General features: G+C 34.7%; 1 protein-coding gene across 1 annotated transcript; it reads right to left on the reverse strand.

Annotated features, from left to right (window-relative positions):
• Nucleotides 1–15078: 15078 nt before the first annotated feature.
• On the reverse strand, nt 15079–18545 carry LOC131066895 (WAT1-related protein At5g07050). Its single transcript, XM_058001765.2, has 7 exons — nt 18147–18545; nt 17708–17770; nt 17335–17451; nt 17003–17249; nt 16315–16473; nt 15637–15788; nt 15079–15549 (listed from the first exon to the last, which is right to left on the reverse strand). Exons 1-7 carry the CDS (start codon nt 18326–18328, stop codon nt 15327–15329), a joined length of 1143 nt encoding a protein of 380 aa, XP_057857748.1. The 5' UTR covers nt 18329–18545; the 3' UTR covers nt 15079–15326.
• Nucleotides 18546–19245: the final 700 nt, after the last annotated feature.

A 19245-nucleotide genomic window follows, 5' to 3' on the forward strand; every position in this document is an offset into this window, starting at 1 on the left:
AATTGTAGAACAATAATATATATTTTGTTTCAAATTTGGACAAGTAGTTCAACATTTATTAAAAAAATGGCACACATATGTCTCAGAGAACTCTAGAGACATTGGTAAAAGAAATTAAGAACTAATATGTTAATGTTGTTGAATCTAAAAAAGATTATATGGTTAGAAAGCTTATAAGATAGGTGAAATTATGATGGTAATTTGACAAATACCCACTTGATAATGCGCGAACCTGATGACAATGAAGTTGAGAAACCAAATTAGAAGAAGAAAACACGTAAAAATGAAGGAAATGAAGCTCCCAAGCCTAAGGCTTGCCATCCAAAGCTAAGTACGAGGCATGAAGCGTATGTGTTATTTTAATTAAGAACATGTACATGTTATTTAAAAAAACACGTACGTATTTTATGCGAAAAAACATGCACACGTTATAACACCTACATGTTATGGTTAGCAAGGAAAACATGCATGCATTTTGTTTTCATTAAGATAGAATTAGAACATGGCCTTAGATGCTTATAATTTAAGCTTAAAGTATAAGTTATATTTTCTCTTTGTCTTTTATCTTTCTTATACTTTTAAGTTATATTTTATGTATATATTGGCATGATGTTTGAGAGTGATTTTAGATCTCTAGGAATCATAATGCAAATTCTAGTTTTTAGGAGATCTTATAATTTTTCAGACAGTCAAATTTTAGTAATTAGTAGGCTCCTATCATCATTCTCTTTCTATCTCTCTATCTTACTCTCTTTGTCCCCCCAAGCTCTAGACTTATCTATTTCCCTATCTCTCTCCTTTTCCTCCATCTCTACCTCTCTCTATCCCACTCTCTCCTCTCTCCTCAAGCTCTAGAACTTATAATTTCCGAGATAGTCAAATTATAGTAATCATTAAGCTCTCTCTTTCTCTCTATTTATCTAAGCTCTTATTATTTCTTAGACTTAGTCAAATTTCAATAATTACTTATCTATATCTACCCACCTCTCTTGCACTCCTCTCGTACTCTATTTATCTAGATACCTAGAGAGAGAAAGAGGGAAGGAGAGAGACATAGAGAGACAAAAGTGGAGGGGAGATTTGGAGTGAGGGAGGGAAGGAGAGGTTTTCAAAGAAAGGAGGGTAGATAGAGAGTAGTTAGAAAGGGAGAGTAGAAAGAGGGAAGGAGGGAGAGAGGGAGAGAAAAGGATGGAGAGGTAAGGAGAGAGAGAGAGAGTGAGGTGAGATAAATAGTAGTATGGATGGAAGGAGGTAGAGAGCTAGGGGATATAAAATTAGAGAGAGATGAAAAGAGAGGTAGGTAGAGAGGAGAGGGGAGATAAAGAAAAATAGAGAGGGAATGAAGGAGGGAGGGAGAAAGAGGGAGGGAGAGATGAATAGAGGTAGGGAGGGAGGGAGAGGTATGCAGAGAGAGGGAGAGATGATATAGATTTAAGTAGAGAGGGAAAGAGTGAGAGCAAGATAAGTAGAGACATAGCATGGGAGGGTGAGACAAAAAGAAAGAGAGAGAGAGGGAGAGGTATGCAGAGATCTAGAGGTAGGGAGGGAGTGAGGGGATGTATGTAGGGAGAGGGAGAGAAGATATATAGATAAGTAGAGAGAGGGAAGGAGAGAGAGAGAGAGAGATCTTGGGAGGGGGAGAGACGGGTGAGATAAAAAGGAGAGAATGTGTCTGAGGTAGGTAGAGAAGAGAGGGACGATAGAAAAAAGGGTGAGAAAGATAGGTTTAAAGCTTGGGTCCGAGAGAGGAGAGAGTGAGATAGAGAGATGGGGGAGAAAATAGGAGAAGGAGAGTGATAGGAAGAGAGATAGGTCTAGAGATCAAGGGAGACAAAGAGGCTGAAATAGAGATAGAGAGAGAATGATAATAAGAGCTTAGTGATTACTAAAATTTGACTAAGTCTGAGAAATTATAAGATCTAGAGCTTGGGGAGAGAGGAGAGTTTGAGATAGAGAGAGGTAGAGAGGGAGGAGAAGGAGAGACATACAAAAATATATAGTTCTAGAGCTTGGGGGAGACAAAGAGCGTGAGATAGAGAGATTGCAAGAGAAAGATGATAGAAGCCCACTGATTACTAAAATTTGGCTAAGTATGAAAAATTATAAGATCTCCTAAAATATAGAATCTACATTATGACTCCTAGAGATTTGAAACCACTCTCAAACATCCTACCAATATGTACATAAAATATAACTTAAAGTATAGAAACATAAAAGGCCAAAGGAATTAGCATCTAAGGACATGTTATTTTTCTAGCTTAATGTAAGCAAAACATGTATGTGTTTTGTTTACTAATCATAACACCTACACGTTATAACGTGTGGACATTTTTTTTCATAAAAGCATGTATGTGTTTTTATTTTAAATAACACACACACGATTTTAATTCAAAGAACACATACATGTTTTTGCTTGGATTTTCCAAGCCTTAACATGTATGCAGTTTTTGAATTTATCAAAAACACACACATTTCATCCATTTTTTTGGCTAGTAGCCAGTTTTTTGTTCACTATCTTGGTGCACTTATCCATCTATTCCCCAAATTTCCATGCTTCCATATTTCCTCCAAGTCTTTTATAATTTCAAGTTTACAGACTTCCATATTTTAGCATCTCTTTGCTCCTTTACCTACACCTCTTAACTTCTTCTTTGTCCCTACTTCACTCTTGCTTAAATTTATGTTATTAAATTAAGAATATAGTTGGGAACTATTTAATTTGCACCACATAAGAGGCAAAGATGATATCTAAACCCTAATGTCTTCTTGCATTCTTTACCCTCCTTTTGCGGGTTTCCAAAATTGTACAAATTTTTGGCACTTGGGGAAATTTTGATCTTTCCTCCTCTTTCTTGCATCCCCACTTTCATTATCCACTTTTTGAGATTGAAAACCACACTTGAATTTTTGTATTTCCTCCTTAATCACATCAAATTTATTCCCTCACATTCTTCTTGAAGACTTAAATTTCTCTTCTAAGTTTGTGGAGCTCTTAAAAGGACTTTGGCACATGGTCAAAATTCCTTTTGCATCCTCACATTCTTTCATTGCTACATATTTATTCCTCTTGCAAAAAATTAGAATTTCCTTACACTTTCAAAACCTTCTTTGTTTCCTTTCTTAGTGCAATTTCCTATATTCCCACATTGTCAATCCTCCTTCATCCTTTGTAAAGATCAGAATTTGGAATTGTCATTACTTCTCCCCAATCGTGCAATCCCACCTTTCTTTTTAATTCCTTGTGAACTTGTTGATTTCTCATGAAACTCTCCCATTGTTCCTAATTATCCAAGTCCTTGTCTTCTCCATTTTATAATTCCCCCAAGCTCAAATTGTCTACTTTTCTTCATTTCATCCTTGTGGACTTGCTTTTTTGGCAAGGACTTCCCCATGTCCTTCTAGTTCTTGATTTCTTGAACATCTAATTTACCTTAGTTAGGCTTGATATTTCATATTTCTTCATACCATTATATTTAAAAGGTATTTGACCATACATTATAATCATGGAGCTCAATCCTTGATAGCTTCCCCTTTTTTATCCACTTCCCCTTCCTATAGTATTGGGTTTACCTACTCTCTTATGTCCAATTTCTTCCACTCTGTTTGCAAACTTTTGGAGTTTTCTATCTCTTCCTTTACAAAGTGCATCTTGGTTTGATATTCACAAAATCCAAACCTTACAATTTTGTTCATGCTTTCTTTGGGCCTTTGGGGTTTTCCTTTCTATCCTTCCCTATTCTAAATTTGGTATGAAGCATGCTACCTTCTCAATTCTTTATCTTGACCATCTTACTCACACTCTCTCACAAGCCTTCAAGATTCCTCTTCTCTCCTTTCTTTTCTTTCTCTATTAGTGGTTATGCATTTTCTCTAATTCTCACTCCTCATGTAGATTTCTTAAGATTTTTCTACCACCTTTCCTCTTTCCTAGTGTTAGTGGGTATGTGTTTTCCTTGATCCCTACTCCTATCCATATCTCTCTTTCTACCTTTTAGGATTCTTAATACGACCCTCATCCCCAAATAAAAAAATAGCACTCAACATCCCAAAGCCTTGATTCTTGATTCTTGATTATTGATCCCTCTTTCTATCTCAATATGTGAATCTTTGGTGTTGGTCTTGCAAGGAATTTTCTACTCTTGGACACTATTCAGACACATGAAACTAGAAATGTAAGTTGCTTCTATGGTTTGTCCATCTAACTAATTCACTTACACTCTCACACAAAATATGTTCTACCATGGACGTATATTATTTACTTTCAGTAAATTCTACAATGTATTGACTACTTAAAATTATACAAAAACAAAGACTTATTGATAAAAATACTTGACCAAATATATTTATTAATAATTAATTTAATTTAATTCATTAACTCAATAAAATTAAAATTGCATCAAATAAATTTAACAAAATAGATATCCCAATCCTCCAACTTTTAATAAAATGTCCAATTATTTATGCTCTTCATTACTAAATTAACTAGGGTTGCAAGGCAGCTTAGTTCCTACCCAGTACTGCAAAGGTGGGTGTGGATTGCAAATATCTATAATAATTGACATGCTATGGACTTCCGGAAGTGAGACCTATAATAATTTTTCTCAATTGTCGTCTATGTGACCAACTTGATTGACATGTATGCAAACTGTGAACACATATAACACTCATATTGAAGAAAAATATTCCTTAGCTAATATTGCTCTACATTAGGAAACTACAATGGGAGTAGTGGGTGTGTCAAGTAGAAAAATCACACTAGTCCTGATGAAGATTATCATTAGAGTATAGACGAGAATATAGTCAAGACAATAGTCTAATTTGAATGGTAAAGCAACACTGGAGTATGAATCCTCCTCTAGTCTAGGTGGTAGAGCAACAAACAGATACACTGTATTTTGGGTGGTAGAGCAACACTTATGAGACAGGCATAGGCATAGTTAGATTGAGACAATGGATAATACACATCGGTGTGAAGCACAAGACCAGGGTTCCACTTGTTTGTGAGAAAGGCAAAGACATAGCCAAATGACTGGTGAGAATGTCTCAATGAAGCTCCGCCCCTACAATTACAATTCTATGGTGACGCCCCCTAACTATATCGGAACAGGAACATAGAAAAATAATTTTACAAATTACATAAAAATATTTAAATATAAATACATAAATGAAAATAAAAAGTCCAAAAAAGTAGTCACTATTCATCATAAAAACTACTCAAAGACCTATCCCACAATCATGCTAAATTTCTCTTAGTTTGGGACAGACAAAATGGATTGCATATATATATGAGTGTGGGAGCCAAAGATAGTGATGGGCCACCATTCGATCTGCTAGGGTTTCAGGAAACTTCGTGAGTATAGCTACAGAAAAACGATGCTGCCATAGATTTTTCTTATTCAAATGCATTGTTTTGGGTCAAACCTTTATCGATATATATTTTATTAATTCCTCTTTCCCAACATTTGTTGTGGAAAAATATTGCCTAAGGATTATACCCAGCTACATGTCCAATCATCAGAAAAAGACCAGTTTGGATGAATAGTTACTATTTGCCATAAACAGGCATCTTCCGAATAATGTTACATTCTCGTTCATTCCAATTGAGATGTGGAAAATAAAATCATAACAAATCGAGGAAGATCAATCAAATTGTGACTCAAACGATTAGATTAATATATTCATTTGCACCTACTACATTTATTTCTGACATTCTACTACCGCGTCTCTATATGTATGCCTTCTCTTGCCTTGTAATCTGCGCAGCCTTTGACAATTTCAGATCTTGCAGTGACGGGAAAGCTAGCCAATAAGCAGCTTCAGGCATTTAAGATAATTCTCATTTCACGTGAAGGCAGTTATATCACTCAAATAATGTGAGCCAATCACAAGATTATGGTTAAAAATTGATTGTTTTCAATAATCTAAACATTGCAAAAAAAACGGAGACTGCATTTCATGAAATTTCTTGTATGAAACATGATTGATTGAAGCAGCCAAAAACTATTCGAAAGTTAAATCTAACCCTCGCCGATAGTTCCTTGAAAGGAAGGCAGGAACTAATAACATATTATTTTCTTGCCTAAAAAAGAAAGAGCCATGGCCATGTAATGATATGACATTGTTTTGTACTTGAAGAAAAGGCCAAAATGTTAGTGGGCAATTGAGAGTGAAGCAATTGGAAGTTTACAAAAGCATTGCTTTGATTCATGGAAGAATATAAAAACAAATGCTTAAAATTCCATTCCGCTGACATCACGTCGAGTGTACGTAGAGAATCAATCATTCATGCGTGTTATATTATAACTCTACCACGCTCACATTCACTCCCTTAATGCTCTTCAAAAATATAAAACCTATAATTCAAACCTGCACATTCTCTTTTTCACAACCTTCTACTTTTCCTCATTCTTCTTGCTTTTTACATTGAAAACAGTAATATCTATCTTGTCTGCAACTGTCTCACTTGCTTCCATATTCTTAAGTTTGTTAGGTGTGCGTCAGTGAACTTACAAGTAAATAGTAGGTATAGGTTTGTCGTTTTGGGTATCTGATTATCATAGTGTTCCACCGCCGTTGGGGATGGGGAGACGGGGGAGGGGGAGGGGGAGGAGGAGGAAGAGGAAGAGGAAGGGGAGGGGCTTTGGGGACGGGGGATAAAGTGAAAAAGTTTTGGGGATGGAGGATTTGGGTCTGGGAGGGGCAAATGCATTTCTGTGGAACATTATCAATTAATATATCAATTAAATATATTAGAGTTTTATAGGTCTTGTATAAGATTTGTTTTGCATCAATGTTTCAGATAATATTGTATGTCTCGTCATCAGAATCTCTTCTAGCTCTTTATTATCTTGTAAATATGATCAGAAACTTTGGCGCAAAACAAATCTTATATAATTGAATCCAAAAACTAAATGCACTAAATAATATACCAGTTATTCAAGTTTCACCAATCCTTGAGAATGCAGGTTTGAACGGGACTACTTTTTTTTTAAAGGCCCCCTCCTCGCCACTACTTCCTTAAGAGGCAAATAATCAAATAGTTAAAACCTGTTTCCAAAAATCTACTTACCAAAAATTCTATAGATTATAGAAATCTTATTTCATTAATAATCAAATAGTTAAAACCTTAATATTAAAAAATTAAAAAACTTGTCAGCCAGTCACTATTACTGTTATGAGAGGTAGAAGTGCTTGAGGAATCGCCTTGCTTTTGTGAAGCCCAAAACAAAGAGATCTTTTCTTGACTACGTATCTCTCAAATTTTTACTTTCTCTATCCCACTAAATACAAATACCCATCATAAGCTGCAGTATTGAAAAATAGTGGACATTTAGATGAGTCCAAACTTGGTAATTTGATTACTTAAAGATAAGAGCAAGTTACTCAATACACATCCAAAAGTAGGGGAAGTATATTTCAGATCCAGGTAGTAGAAATTATGATCGATTATAGGCTTCTTATTACATATTTCAGATCCAGGTAGTAGAAATTATGATCGATTATAGGCTTCTTATTACATATTTCAGATCTAGGTAGTAGAAATTATGATCGATTATAGGCTTCTTATTACATTTCATTCTTTAGGTTACATTGCATGTTTTAGGATGTAATTTAGAATATTTTTCAAATCGGTTATCAACAATGGATGAATAAGGTCGGATGTAAATTTTATAACAAAATAGGAAAAAAATGAGACATATCAAAATGAGGTGTCAACACCTTCCTCCCTCTCTATCGCTACCTCTCTCTCTCTCTACCTCTTTTGGGTTTTTTTGAAGCAAAGGTAAGCTTTTCATTTGAGTGATTAAATGAGCCAAACTTTTTTCGTCCTTCATTTTCAATCCACCCATGATTTAAAAAAAAATCACTTTCATTTCCAAGGCATCCATCTTGGTTAGGCACCTAATTGTTTCCTTCACTTGTAATCAAATTAAAATTTTTCTAAATCACAATTATAGCTTTCTTAGTCTAATGAGCATGGTTTGATTCTAGTTGTTCAAGATGATCTAGGTCCTAAGAGGTCCTTAAAATCTCTTTTTGGTATGGTGCTTAGTTCCTAACAGGTGCTTAGAATTTCGTAATGGCTAAATTGGGTCTCCATCTTAGATCTCAAAAGGGCTAAGAGGCACTTAGTATCCAACTATCGAAACCATAATACAAAATGATGGCTGAATAATCATTACCAATTTTTTCATCCATATGTCAAATATAATACGTCTTCAATGTAATTACTTAGTTAATAACTTTTTCTTTTTTTTTTGTTAGCCCGCACGAGTAGCGGAGTTGGCTTGGGCCATGGATTTGCTCCCCATTGGTTCCAGGTTTGATTCTCAGGATTGGACTTAAACGATGTACATGGTTTGCAGATGATTGCGTACACCCTCAAGACTCCCGAGTTAAACAAAAAAAAACATATTATTTTGTTTAAAAAAGAAAGAGCCTTGACCAGCCTTGACCATTTTAATGATATGATATTAATGTCTTTTTATTTTTTAAATCTATCCTCATGGTTAGACGCTCTATAGGAACATAGAACAATATGAAATACATATCTTTATTGTTGCAATCATGCAATGGGACTATTTGAGTTTTTGTTTTGTACTTAAAAGAAAAGGCCAAAATGTCAGTGGGCAATTGAGATAAAACCAATTGGAAGTTTACAAAAGTACTGTTTTGATTTATGGAAGAATATAAAAAACAAGTGCCTAAAATTCCATTCCACACTGACATCACGTCGAATGGACGTAGAGAATCAATCATGCATGCGTGTTTCCCTACCAAATATTCTAAACTGTACCACGCTCACACTCACTCTCTTCAATGCTCTTCAAAAATATAAAAACTATATTTCAGACCTGCACATTCTCTTTTCACAACCTTCTACTTTTCCTCACTCTGCTATCTTGTCTGCAACTGTCTCACTTGCTTCCATGTTTTCAAGTTTGTTGGGTAGTGCCTTGGTGGGAAGTGCGAATTCTGAGGCAGAGGTTGTGCATTGGGAGACCTTGACATCCTTGACTTTGCCCCACACAACACAGTAGAATCCCACTACTATCACCACTCCTCCCATCACACTGCATTGCATCAAATCTTATTCAGACCTTGACTTGATTACCAGTCTTATGTCACAAAGAACTAAGAAACAGTATAGAGAAACCCACCTGCCAATATAGATGCTCTGAGAAAGAATGGTGGAGTCTATGATTGTTACAATTATCATCATCAATGGACTGAATGCAGTGGAAAAAACAGGCCCCTTCTCTATCATGCACAATCCTTGCACATAATAGACGATACCTGAAGCCACTACTCTAGTTAGCATCATGTTTCAATTACTATTAACAAAAGAAGGTTCAGCTTAAACAATATAGCATCGTCTTAAACAATATAGCATTGCCTGGACTGTGGTTGCTCGCAGGCGGAAGGGGAAGTCTTCTCCCCCTGCCCCAAACCCTCTTTCGTTGGGGCTTGGGTGGCTCCCCCCCTTGAGTGGGGTTTTTGTTCTCTGGTGTCTGACTGTGTTTGTTTCTAACTGCCTTTGGCCTGTTGCTCTTTTTCGCCAACATCATCTCTCTTGATGTTGCTTGTTGTCTGTTGATAGTTTTTGACTATGTTAAGGGTCAACGCCCTAGTTAACACTGCTTTATTAATAAAAAAACAATATAATCTAAGCATTGATTTGGTTAGGTGGCTCATCTTAAATTATATTAATAGGTGGGTTTTATTAGAGAAGCGAGTGTGACTTTAGATGAACCACCAAAAAAACCAAAGTGAATGAGATTTTAGATGAACCACCCAAAAAACCAAAGTGAATGAGATTTTAGATGAACCACCTAAATAAGTCAAAATTTAGAGAGTGTTTTTTAAGCACAATCTGAAACAAAACAAAAAAAGAAAAACATACAGAATTAACTAGAGTAAGCAAGTTCATGTCCCATTTGATTTTCCAAAAAGATAGTTGTTTAACAACTAAGATGATTGTATAGAGTTGTGCAGATGCATCCAATAGTTTGATGATATAAAAAACCTATTTCCTTATTTACAAAGTTATTACAAAATATTAAGTTGAGTTATTTTACTATACAAAAGCAGGATTATGCTCTTGTTCAAGCTATGCTTTTTAATACCATTTGATGGAGCTAAATCATTACATATGTAACCCACACTACTGTGAGAGATGTCTTAGATAAAAGGAGCCTTGGGAAAAGGTATTATTAAATTAAAAAAATCCAAAGAACATGACATATAAGTCTAGACTAGATAGAGTTGATTAGAGTTTAGGGATTAGCCAAGTCAAAGGAAAATGCTAATTTAAATGTAATAGAAGTATACGAGGTAGGTTTTGCATTTGCACCATTTTCTTAGATTTAAAAAAAATGATTTATGTTAAGAGATGTATTTTTCTACTTGGAAAACATGAGTTGTTCATAGAATTGTATTCAATTATTATAAGAGGACTTTAAAGTTAGTATTTCAAAAATATGTTTTATTTTAGGGTTAGTCAACGTGGAGGGGGATTGATAGATTATTGTTCAAATGTTTAGATGAAAATAATTGATCAAAGTCACAAATGATTCTCATCAAAGGGTTTGTGGGAGACATTTTAAAATCACAAATGACTATCAGAGCTCATGGGGGAATTCAATTTCAAAGAATAATTATCATAAGGTCATTAGGGTAGGATACGGGTGGCCCATACTGTTCAAGTATGTGACCAAAATTGGTTAGAAAATATGATGTCTACTAAAGATTCTCCAAAAAGATATAAATAGTTTAGGTGTTCTTCCACTCATTTCATATTAGCTAAGGATCCATTGTAGTAGTGGAGTATTATATTTGTTGATGAAATTGTTGAGAAATCAAGCAACTATAGAACAAGTGGATTCTCATAGCCATTGACTACTTTAGCAAATGAATAGAAGTGCAATTTCTATTGGAAATTCGACATCTAAAATGGTGATTGATTTTCTCATGAAAAATATACTCACAAGGTTTGGTGTGACACATTCTTCTCCTTGTCATCCACAAGGAAATGAATAAGTTGAGTCTACTAATAAATCTATCAAATGATAATAATTAGAAAGGACAAAATTAAAAGAATAAAAGGTATGATGATAAACTAAATTGTTTCCTTTGGATAGACAAAATAGCATATTAGAAGGCTATTGGTAGTACAACCCCTTTGAACTGGTTTATATAATATAATCAAATATGCTAATTAGACTTGAGCTACTTGTGTTCAAATTATTGTGATAGATTAAAGGAGAAGAAAATGATACCATTTCTTTCAAAGTACACGAGTCAAGTGAGCTTGAAAAAGCCAAAAGAGGTACAAATGAAAACAAATCTACTACATCAAATAAAATTTGAAACAATTTCTTGATAAGAAGGAAAAGCAAATAAATTTTCAACAAGTAGACATTATTCTTATGTGGAATGTAAGGTTTTAGGATAAAGGAAAGCATGAAAAATTTGTATCTTAGTAGGTAGGACATTTTCAAGTTGTAGAGAAATGTGGTCAAGGCACTTCTCATCTCAAGATTTTGAATGGAGAATTCTTGGACTTATTGATGTACATGGTCAACATCTAAAGAAATACTCTTTTTGTGTTTTTCCTACTCTTGTTATTTGTGGTCTTATATCTCCCTTTTATTTATTTTGGGTTGTACCTCAAAGATAGTTGGGCTTTTGTTGTTCTTGTAAGAGACACACCTATCCAACTAGAGCCAATGTTGGAATCTACTTCAACACTCTATTTTTATGAAGTTTGGTATTATCTTGGTTTTTTTTAGCCTATCTTAGTCCATAATTTATCACAAAATTGAGAATTATTCAATACCCCCCCTTTGGTCAAATGTGTGCATGGTGTCAAATTATGTCTCCCCTTATACTCTGTTCATATGCCCAAATTACAAAATATAACAAAAATTCCAAGTATGAGGCATTTTTACTGCATTTTTATCCTTTTAAAGGTTTTTTAGCATTCACCAATCAATATGATCTCAGTCTATTCCCCAAATACAAGCTGTACTTCTACATTTCCTCCAATTCATTTATCCTTCAAGGATTTAAACTTTCATATTCAAACACCCCTTCTCTCCTTCCCCCATGTCTAGATGATCTTCTTTTGTGTCTATTGATGAATTTTGAACTTTTTTCAAAAGGATATTGTCTCTTTATGTCCTCAATCCATGCTTCCTTGACTCTTCATCCTTGAGATTTTGTGATTCCTATTATCATCATTCAACATCTCACATTCTTCATCTATGCTTCCTCGACTCTTGTTTGACTTTATGTTATTGGACCCCAACCTTTAGAGATGATGTCAAGTTTGTACCCCATAAATGAAAAAAAAAATCTCTAAGCCTTGCTGACTACTAGCATTTTTACTCTCCTTTTGTGGATTTGCAAAATTATCTTGGACTTTGGTTTATGGAAAAAATTCTCTCTTTCCTCAACTTTCTTGCATCACTTATTTCACTATTTATTTTGTGAGATTATAGACCCCACTAACATGTCTAAAATCCATGATCCTCAATCATGCAAACTTCATCCACCCACATTCTTGTTTCAAGATCCAACTTTCTCTTGTAGACATGAGGAATTCTTAGGGACTATGACACATGGTCAAAATTCCATTGCTTCCTCATATTTTTGCATTCTTGCAAATTGCTTTCACTTGTAAAAATGTAGTTTCCTTGCACTTTTGTACCTTCTTTATTTTCTTGCTTCCTCTACTTTCCTATATTCCCACATTTTCACTCGATCCTTTATGGAGTTGCAAATTTCTTCCAGACTTCCAAAATTTGAATCTTATTCTCCTGAATCCTAAAACCCTACCTTCTTCATTTTTCCTTGTGGGATTTTGTGGGTTTCTCATGAACTTCTTCCTCTATTCCCAATTTTACAAGTCCTTGTACTCCCCACATTTGTAACCTTCCCTTAAGCTCAAGTTTTCTACATTTCTTCATTTCACCTTTCTAAACTTTCTTTTTGGCAAGAACTTCTCATGTCCTAGTTCTTGATTTCTCATATTTCTTGCATTCCTTTTACCTTATTGAGCACAAATTTTAGATTTCTCCCTATCATCATACCTAAAAGGTATGCAATACTTTCTAACCATGATCCTTAAACCTTGACAATTCTCCATTTTATTTACATGCTTCCTCTTTTCATAGTATTGGGTTTTCTTATTTTTTGATACCCAATTATTTCCACTCCATTTGCGAGATTTTAGAGTTCACCATCCCTTCCTATGCAAAGTGCATTCAAAACTTGGTATTCATAAAAGTTGAACCCTGCAATTTCATTCATGATTTATTCAAATCCTTTAGGGTTTTCCTTGCCATCCTTCCCTCTTCAAAATCTGGTATGGAGTATGATACCATGCTAATTCCTTATCGCTATCATCTCACTCACACACTCTCTTGAATCTTCAATATTCCCTTTCCCTTCCCAATTTTTTTCCCCTAGTAGTAGGTATGCATTTTACTTAATTCCCACTCCTTTTATAGATTCCCCAAGTTTTTCCTACTACCTTCCCTCCCGCCTAGCATAATCACTAGTGGATATGTGTTTTTCCTTGATCTCCACTCCTCTCCATGCCTCTCTCTATCTAGTTTTCAATATTATTTATGCCCTCATCCCTAAGTGCAAAATCACTACTCAACATCCCAAAGCCTCAATCTTGACTTCTCATTCCTCTTGATATCTTTGTATGTGAATCCTTGATCTTAGGCAAGTACAAGACATTTTCTACTCTAGGAGACTATAAAAGCATGAGAAATTGGAAGTGTAAGTTGCTTCCATGGTATATATATTTTTATTATGAACCAGTTTTATTTTCGACTCTTTGTTGATTCTACAATGCATTGGCTACTTAAGGTCTACTTAAAAACAAAGAATTATTGTTAAAGATAAATTTAATAAGAATTAATTCGAGTGAATATATTAATTAAATATTATGAAAGGTGAAATGAAGATTATCTCAAATAAATTTAATGAAATAGATGTCCCTCGATCCTATAACTCTTAATAAACTAGCATACTCGTCTTTAGAGGAATATGGGTAAAGTACGCCAAAAGATATCATATTTGTTCATTATTCCACTTAAAAAATTATTGTATTACTATATTGTAATTAATTAAACCATTATTATATTTGATAATACAATTGATATTAAATTGTTATTAAGATATGATTATATTATTATGTTTTAATATATCCTTACTATTATATTTTCATATTTCCATTAAACTCTTTACGAATGTGAAAAATCTTTAGTTGCCAAATTACAATTATTATATTTTTTTATTTCTATTAAACTCTTGACAAAAACAAAGAAAAAACTATTAAGACTACATTATTATTATTATTATTATTATTATTATTATTATATAATCATATCATTATATTTTTATTTTATATTCATTTTTATATTTATCCTTGAGAAAAAAGTAGATTTTATGTAGCAACTTTCAATCACATAATTAATAATATTATTTTTAATTTATTATTATACTACTATTTAATTATATTACATATTTAAAACAATGCATATATATATATATTTGTAATAAAAAACATAATAGAATGATTTTTTTGTTTTTCATTCACAAACACGTCAAATTAAATGCCTCTAGTTTTTATTGATAGATGTTTTTGCGAAAATGGTTTTCCAGCTATCAAGATGTACCATGACATCAATGCTTGGAATCTACACTAAAGTTTTGACTTCTCATTGATGAGTATAGTTTATAGTATGTTCATTGTACCATCGCCTCAAACAAATTAATATTCTTCATTGATGAGAAGTCAAAACTTCAACTATATAGCATCCAACCATCTATATCATGATGCATCGTGATGACTTGATAGCCATTTCCCATTTTTACATCTATATATGAATGCAATACGCCTTCAACATAATTATTAAATTAATTGGCCAGCCTTACCATATGCACATTCATATATTTATTGCAATCAATCATGCAATGGGGCTATTTGAGTTTTTGTTTTGTACTTAGAAAGAAAAGGCCAAAATGTAAGTGGACAATTGAGATTAAACCAATTGGAAGTTTACAAAAGCATTCTCTTTATTTTTTTTAATGAAACAAAAGCATTCTTTTAATTTATGGAAGAATATAAAAACAAGTGCTTAACATTCCATTCACATCACGTCGAATGGACGTAGAGAATCAATCATGCATGCGTGTTCCCCTACCAAATATTCTAAACTGTACCACGCTCACACTCACTCCCTTCAATGCTCTTCAAAATTATAAAACTATAATTCAGACCTGCACATTCTCTTTTTCACAAGCTTCTACTTTTCCTCATTCTGCTTGCTTTTTACATTGAAAACAGTAATATCTATCTTGTCTGCAACTGTCTCACTTGCTTCCATATTCTCTTGTTTGTTGGGTAGTGCCTTGGTGGGAAGTATGAACTCTGAGGCAGAGGCTGTGCATTGGGAGATCTTGACATCCTTGACTTTGCCCCACAGAACACAGTAGAGTCCCACAACTATCAGCACTCCTCCCACCACACTGCATTGCATCAAATCTTATTCAGTTCTTCACTTGATTATCAGTCTTATGTCACAAAGAAATAAGAAAAAGTTTAGAGAATCCCACCTGCCAACATAGATGCTCTGAGAAAGAATGGCGGAGTCCATGATTGCTACAATAATCATCATCAATGGACTGAATGCAGTGGCAAAAACGGGTCCTTTCTCTCTCATGCACAATCCTTGCACATAATAGGCAATTCCTGAAGCCACTACTCCCTGCAGAGTATGTTCTTGTGCTAGTTAGCACAATGTTTCAAGTATTGTTAACAAAAAGGGTTCAGTTTAAACAGTTTATTTTAAGCGTTGATTTGTTTAGGTGGTTCATCTCGAATCACACTAATAGGTGAGTTCTACTGGAAAAGCAAGTCAGATGAGCCACCTAAACAAGTCAAAGCTTAGAGTGTGCTACTTAGATGACTTATCTGAAACCACGCCAATAGATGGATTTTACTAGAGAAGCGAGTGTGATTTCGGATAAGCCACCTAAACAAGCCAAAGCTTAGAGTGTGCTTAGGTGGCTCATCTTAAATCACAAACTAATAAGTGGGTTCTACTAGAAAGTGAGTGTGATTCTAGACAAACCACCTCAACTAAGATTATGCATAAGTGGCTTATCTTAAATCACACTAATAGATAAGTTCTATTGAAGAAATGAATGCAATTTCAGATGAATCACTTATACAAATCAGAACTTAGAGTATGCTATTTAAGCCCGACCCAAAATAAGAAAAACAAAACTTACAGAGTAAACTGCAGTAAGCAGGTTCATGTCCCATCCGATTTGCCAGGCAGATGGACGTCGTTCAACAGCCAGGGTGATTGCAGTTGACTGTAATGTGCCCAGGAAGCATATTAAGGTAGCAAGCGAAAGTTGGGCTGAATACTTCTTAAGAACAGAAGCCTGTGTGGATGCACCCATTAGATTGTATAAGAAATAAGGCAACAATTTATGTACAGAATAGATTATTACACTGTTCTTCTATGGGCACGCATAACTGAACTTAGAAGTAAACAATAGGTGTATCTGTTTCTTGTTTGTAGTCTTGGGTATTTGAATAACAAACAATGTACCATTTATTCAAGTTTTACCAATCCTTGAGGGTGGAGGTCTAGAGGGGACTACTCCTTTTTACGAAGCGTCTATGTAGTCATATAAAACACATCTGACACACTAATATTAATGATAGGGATTCATCTTATTTATTAGTGTATGGGATGTGTTTTATATGACTGCAAAGATGCTGCCCTCTTTTTACAGGCCCCTCCTCCTCTTCCCCAGAAAAGGAAAAACAGTTAAAACAGTTGAAACCTTTACAATATGTATGAAAAGTTAAAACATTAAAAAATGAAAAACCTCAATTATCCAAGAATTTTCTTGAAACTTGAAGAACCAGTGGAATCTAGGCATGATGACAAGTGACGTTTGTTACCTGAAGAACAAACAAGCCTGCCCAAGCAAGGGTGGCAGCAAGTAAACAGAGGCAACCTTTGAGCCAGTCACTATCATTGTCATGAGAGGCAGCAGTACTTGAGGAGTGGCCATGCTTATGTGAATTCCAAAACATGGGAACAATGGGACCTTTGTACAAGGTCATCAACATTGCTCCCCCTACACATACCATAGTTCCCAGAATCTTTGCTTGACTACGTATCTCTCGAATCTTTACTTTCTCCATCCTATAAAATACAATCATCCAATCATAAACTGTACTATTGAAAACAGGGGACATCTAGAGGAGGCTTAACTTGGTACTGTGATTACCTGAAGATGAGAGCTAATATAAAAGTCATAGCAGGGAGTAAGTTACTCATTGCACACCCAAAAGTAGGGGAAGTATACTTCAGACCCAGGTAGTAAAAATTCTGATCAATTACAGGCCTGCAATTACAGTTCTAGGTCAAATAAATTTCATAAGGTCAGTGTATCTATGTTTAGATGGTTCATTTGAAATCATTTCTTTTGTGAGGACTCACTTATTAGTGTGATTTAAGATGAGCCAAATACACAAATCAAATCTTAGAGTATGTTGTCGTTTAAGCTGCTTGAAATGTGTTGTTTAAGATGAATTGCAAAATTCTACTTTTTACAAAATGGCCTAACAACAGAGACAAGAGAATGAGAAAAATATACACACCCCAACAAACCCAGCGCAAAAATCTGACAAAATATCGAAAACGTGAGTTTTGGTCGCACCTTCCTGCAATGGAATACAATATGGTTGATTTACGCAACACAAAAAAAGTTATAGTGTGAAAGACAATTGACATTATTTACAGTGTGAAAGACAATTGAGGTACACATATACCTTCCAAAATGTCAATATAAAAAATATACACAACAAATTCCAAAACAATATTATCATTTCAACATAGACTGTAAAAAATTAAAATCAATTACACAAATAACTGTCAAAACGTTAATGTAAAAAACATACAAACGAATCCAAAACAATCTTATCATTTGAACATAGACTGTGGAAAACTAATACCACCTACACAAATACCTGCCTAAACATACACAGCAATTTCAAGATGGACTGTGGAAAGTTAATACCAACATGACATCACAAATACCTTTCTAGGAAGAAAGCAAATGGAGCAAGGACAGCTGTAGCAACAGCATGTCTGTAAACTACCAGGACAAAGTGACTCATTCCATGATTGAGAGAAACCTTAGTTATGATATTCATCCCAGCATACCCAAACTGGAGGGAAGACATTGCAATATAGGGCTTTGATTTCTCAAACAACTCCATCCCTATTGATATGCAGAAAATATTCTAAGCAAAAGCTTCCTCCAGAAAGCAGTTTTGGGATGCTCCCTCTGATTCACAATCCTCCATGTTTTATAGACCCTGAAGATGCAGAGGCAGCACAAAAAGAGGTTGGGGGAGGCAGACCCACCAATGGATTCTAGACAACACAGCAACTTGTGAACTCCAATAGAATTTCTGAAAGGTGGTTAGCTTTTCTTGATTTAACATCACACACCATGTTGAGTCACAGTGAAAAGCTAAGGCCCCCCATCTACATTACATAATTGATTTGGCAGAGATATTATTCTTGGGCCCTGTTTAATAAGGCAGGAATGTATACCCCTATGAACACGATCAAAGGAAAACCAAGATTTATGCTATCTGGCGATGGTAGTGGGATATAAAAGATGTACACAAGAAATTTAGATGAGTCAGGAGGCATTTGCAAGTTGGTGGGGAACATTTCATACGCGGAAACTTGCTGAAGCTCTGTTTGGTGCGTATTGCGGTGAAAATGACTCTGAATATTTTCTTGAATCTTCATGAAAGACTGAAATGACTCCTCCCTCTGACAGAGACAAGACGAGGGAGCACTAAGTGCCCACTCTGAGAAATTTTTATTCCCTTTTGCGCACTAAAAATTTGATCTTGTTTGCTGAATACATCGACACATATACAAATATGATTTTTATATGCCAGAGAATCATCAAACACTGAAATTTCACCGATTACACCATGAAATTATTCCCTAATGGAAAGGGACCCCGAGTTTGTCTTTACCCAACAATGGCGGAAACAGTCCAGATCATAATCAATAATTCAGACTAAAAGTTTTCTGGGTGCTTGTGATTTTCACTTAAACAAACATTCATGTCCTAATGCGAGTGCAGTTTCATGATTTGAAATGACTAATTGCA

This window comes from Cryptomeria japonica, chromosome 9 (assembly GCF_030272615.1).
Source record: "Cryptomeria japonica chromosome 9, Sugi_1.0, whole genome shotgun sequence".
Classification (NCBI taxonomy): Eukaryota; Viridiplantae; Streptophyta; class Pinopsida; order Cupressales; family Cupressaceae; genus Cryptomeria; species Cryptomeria japonica.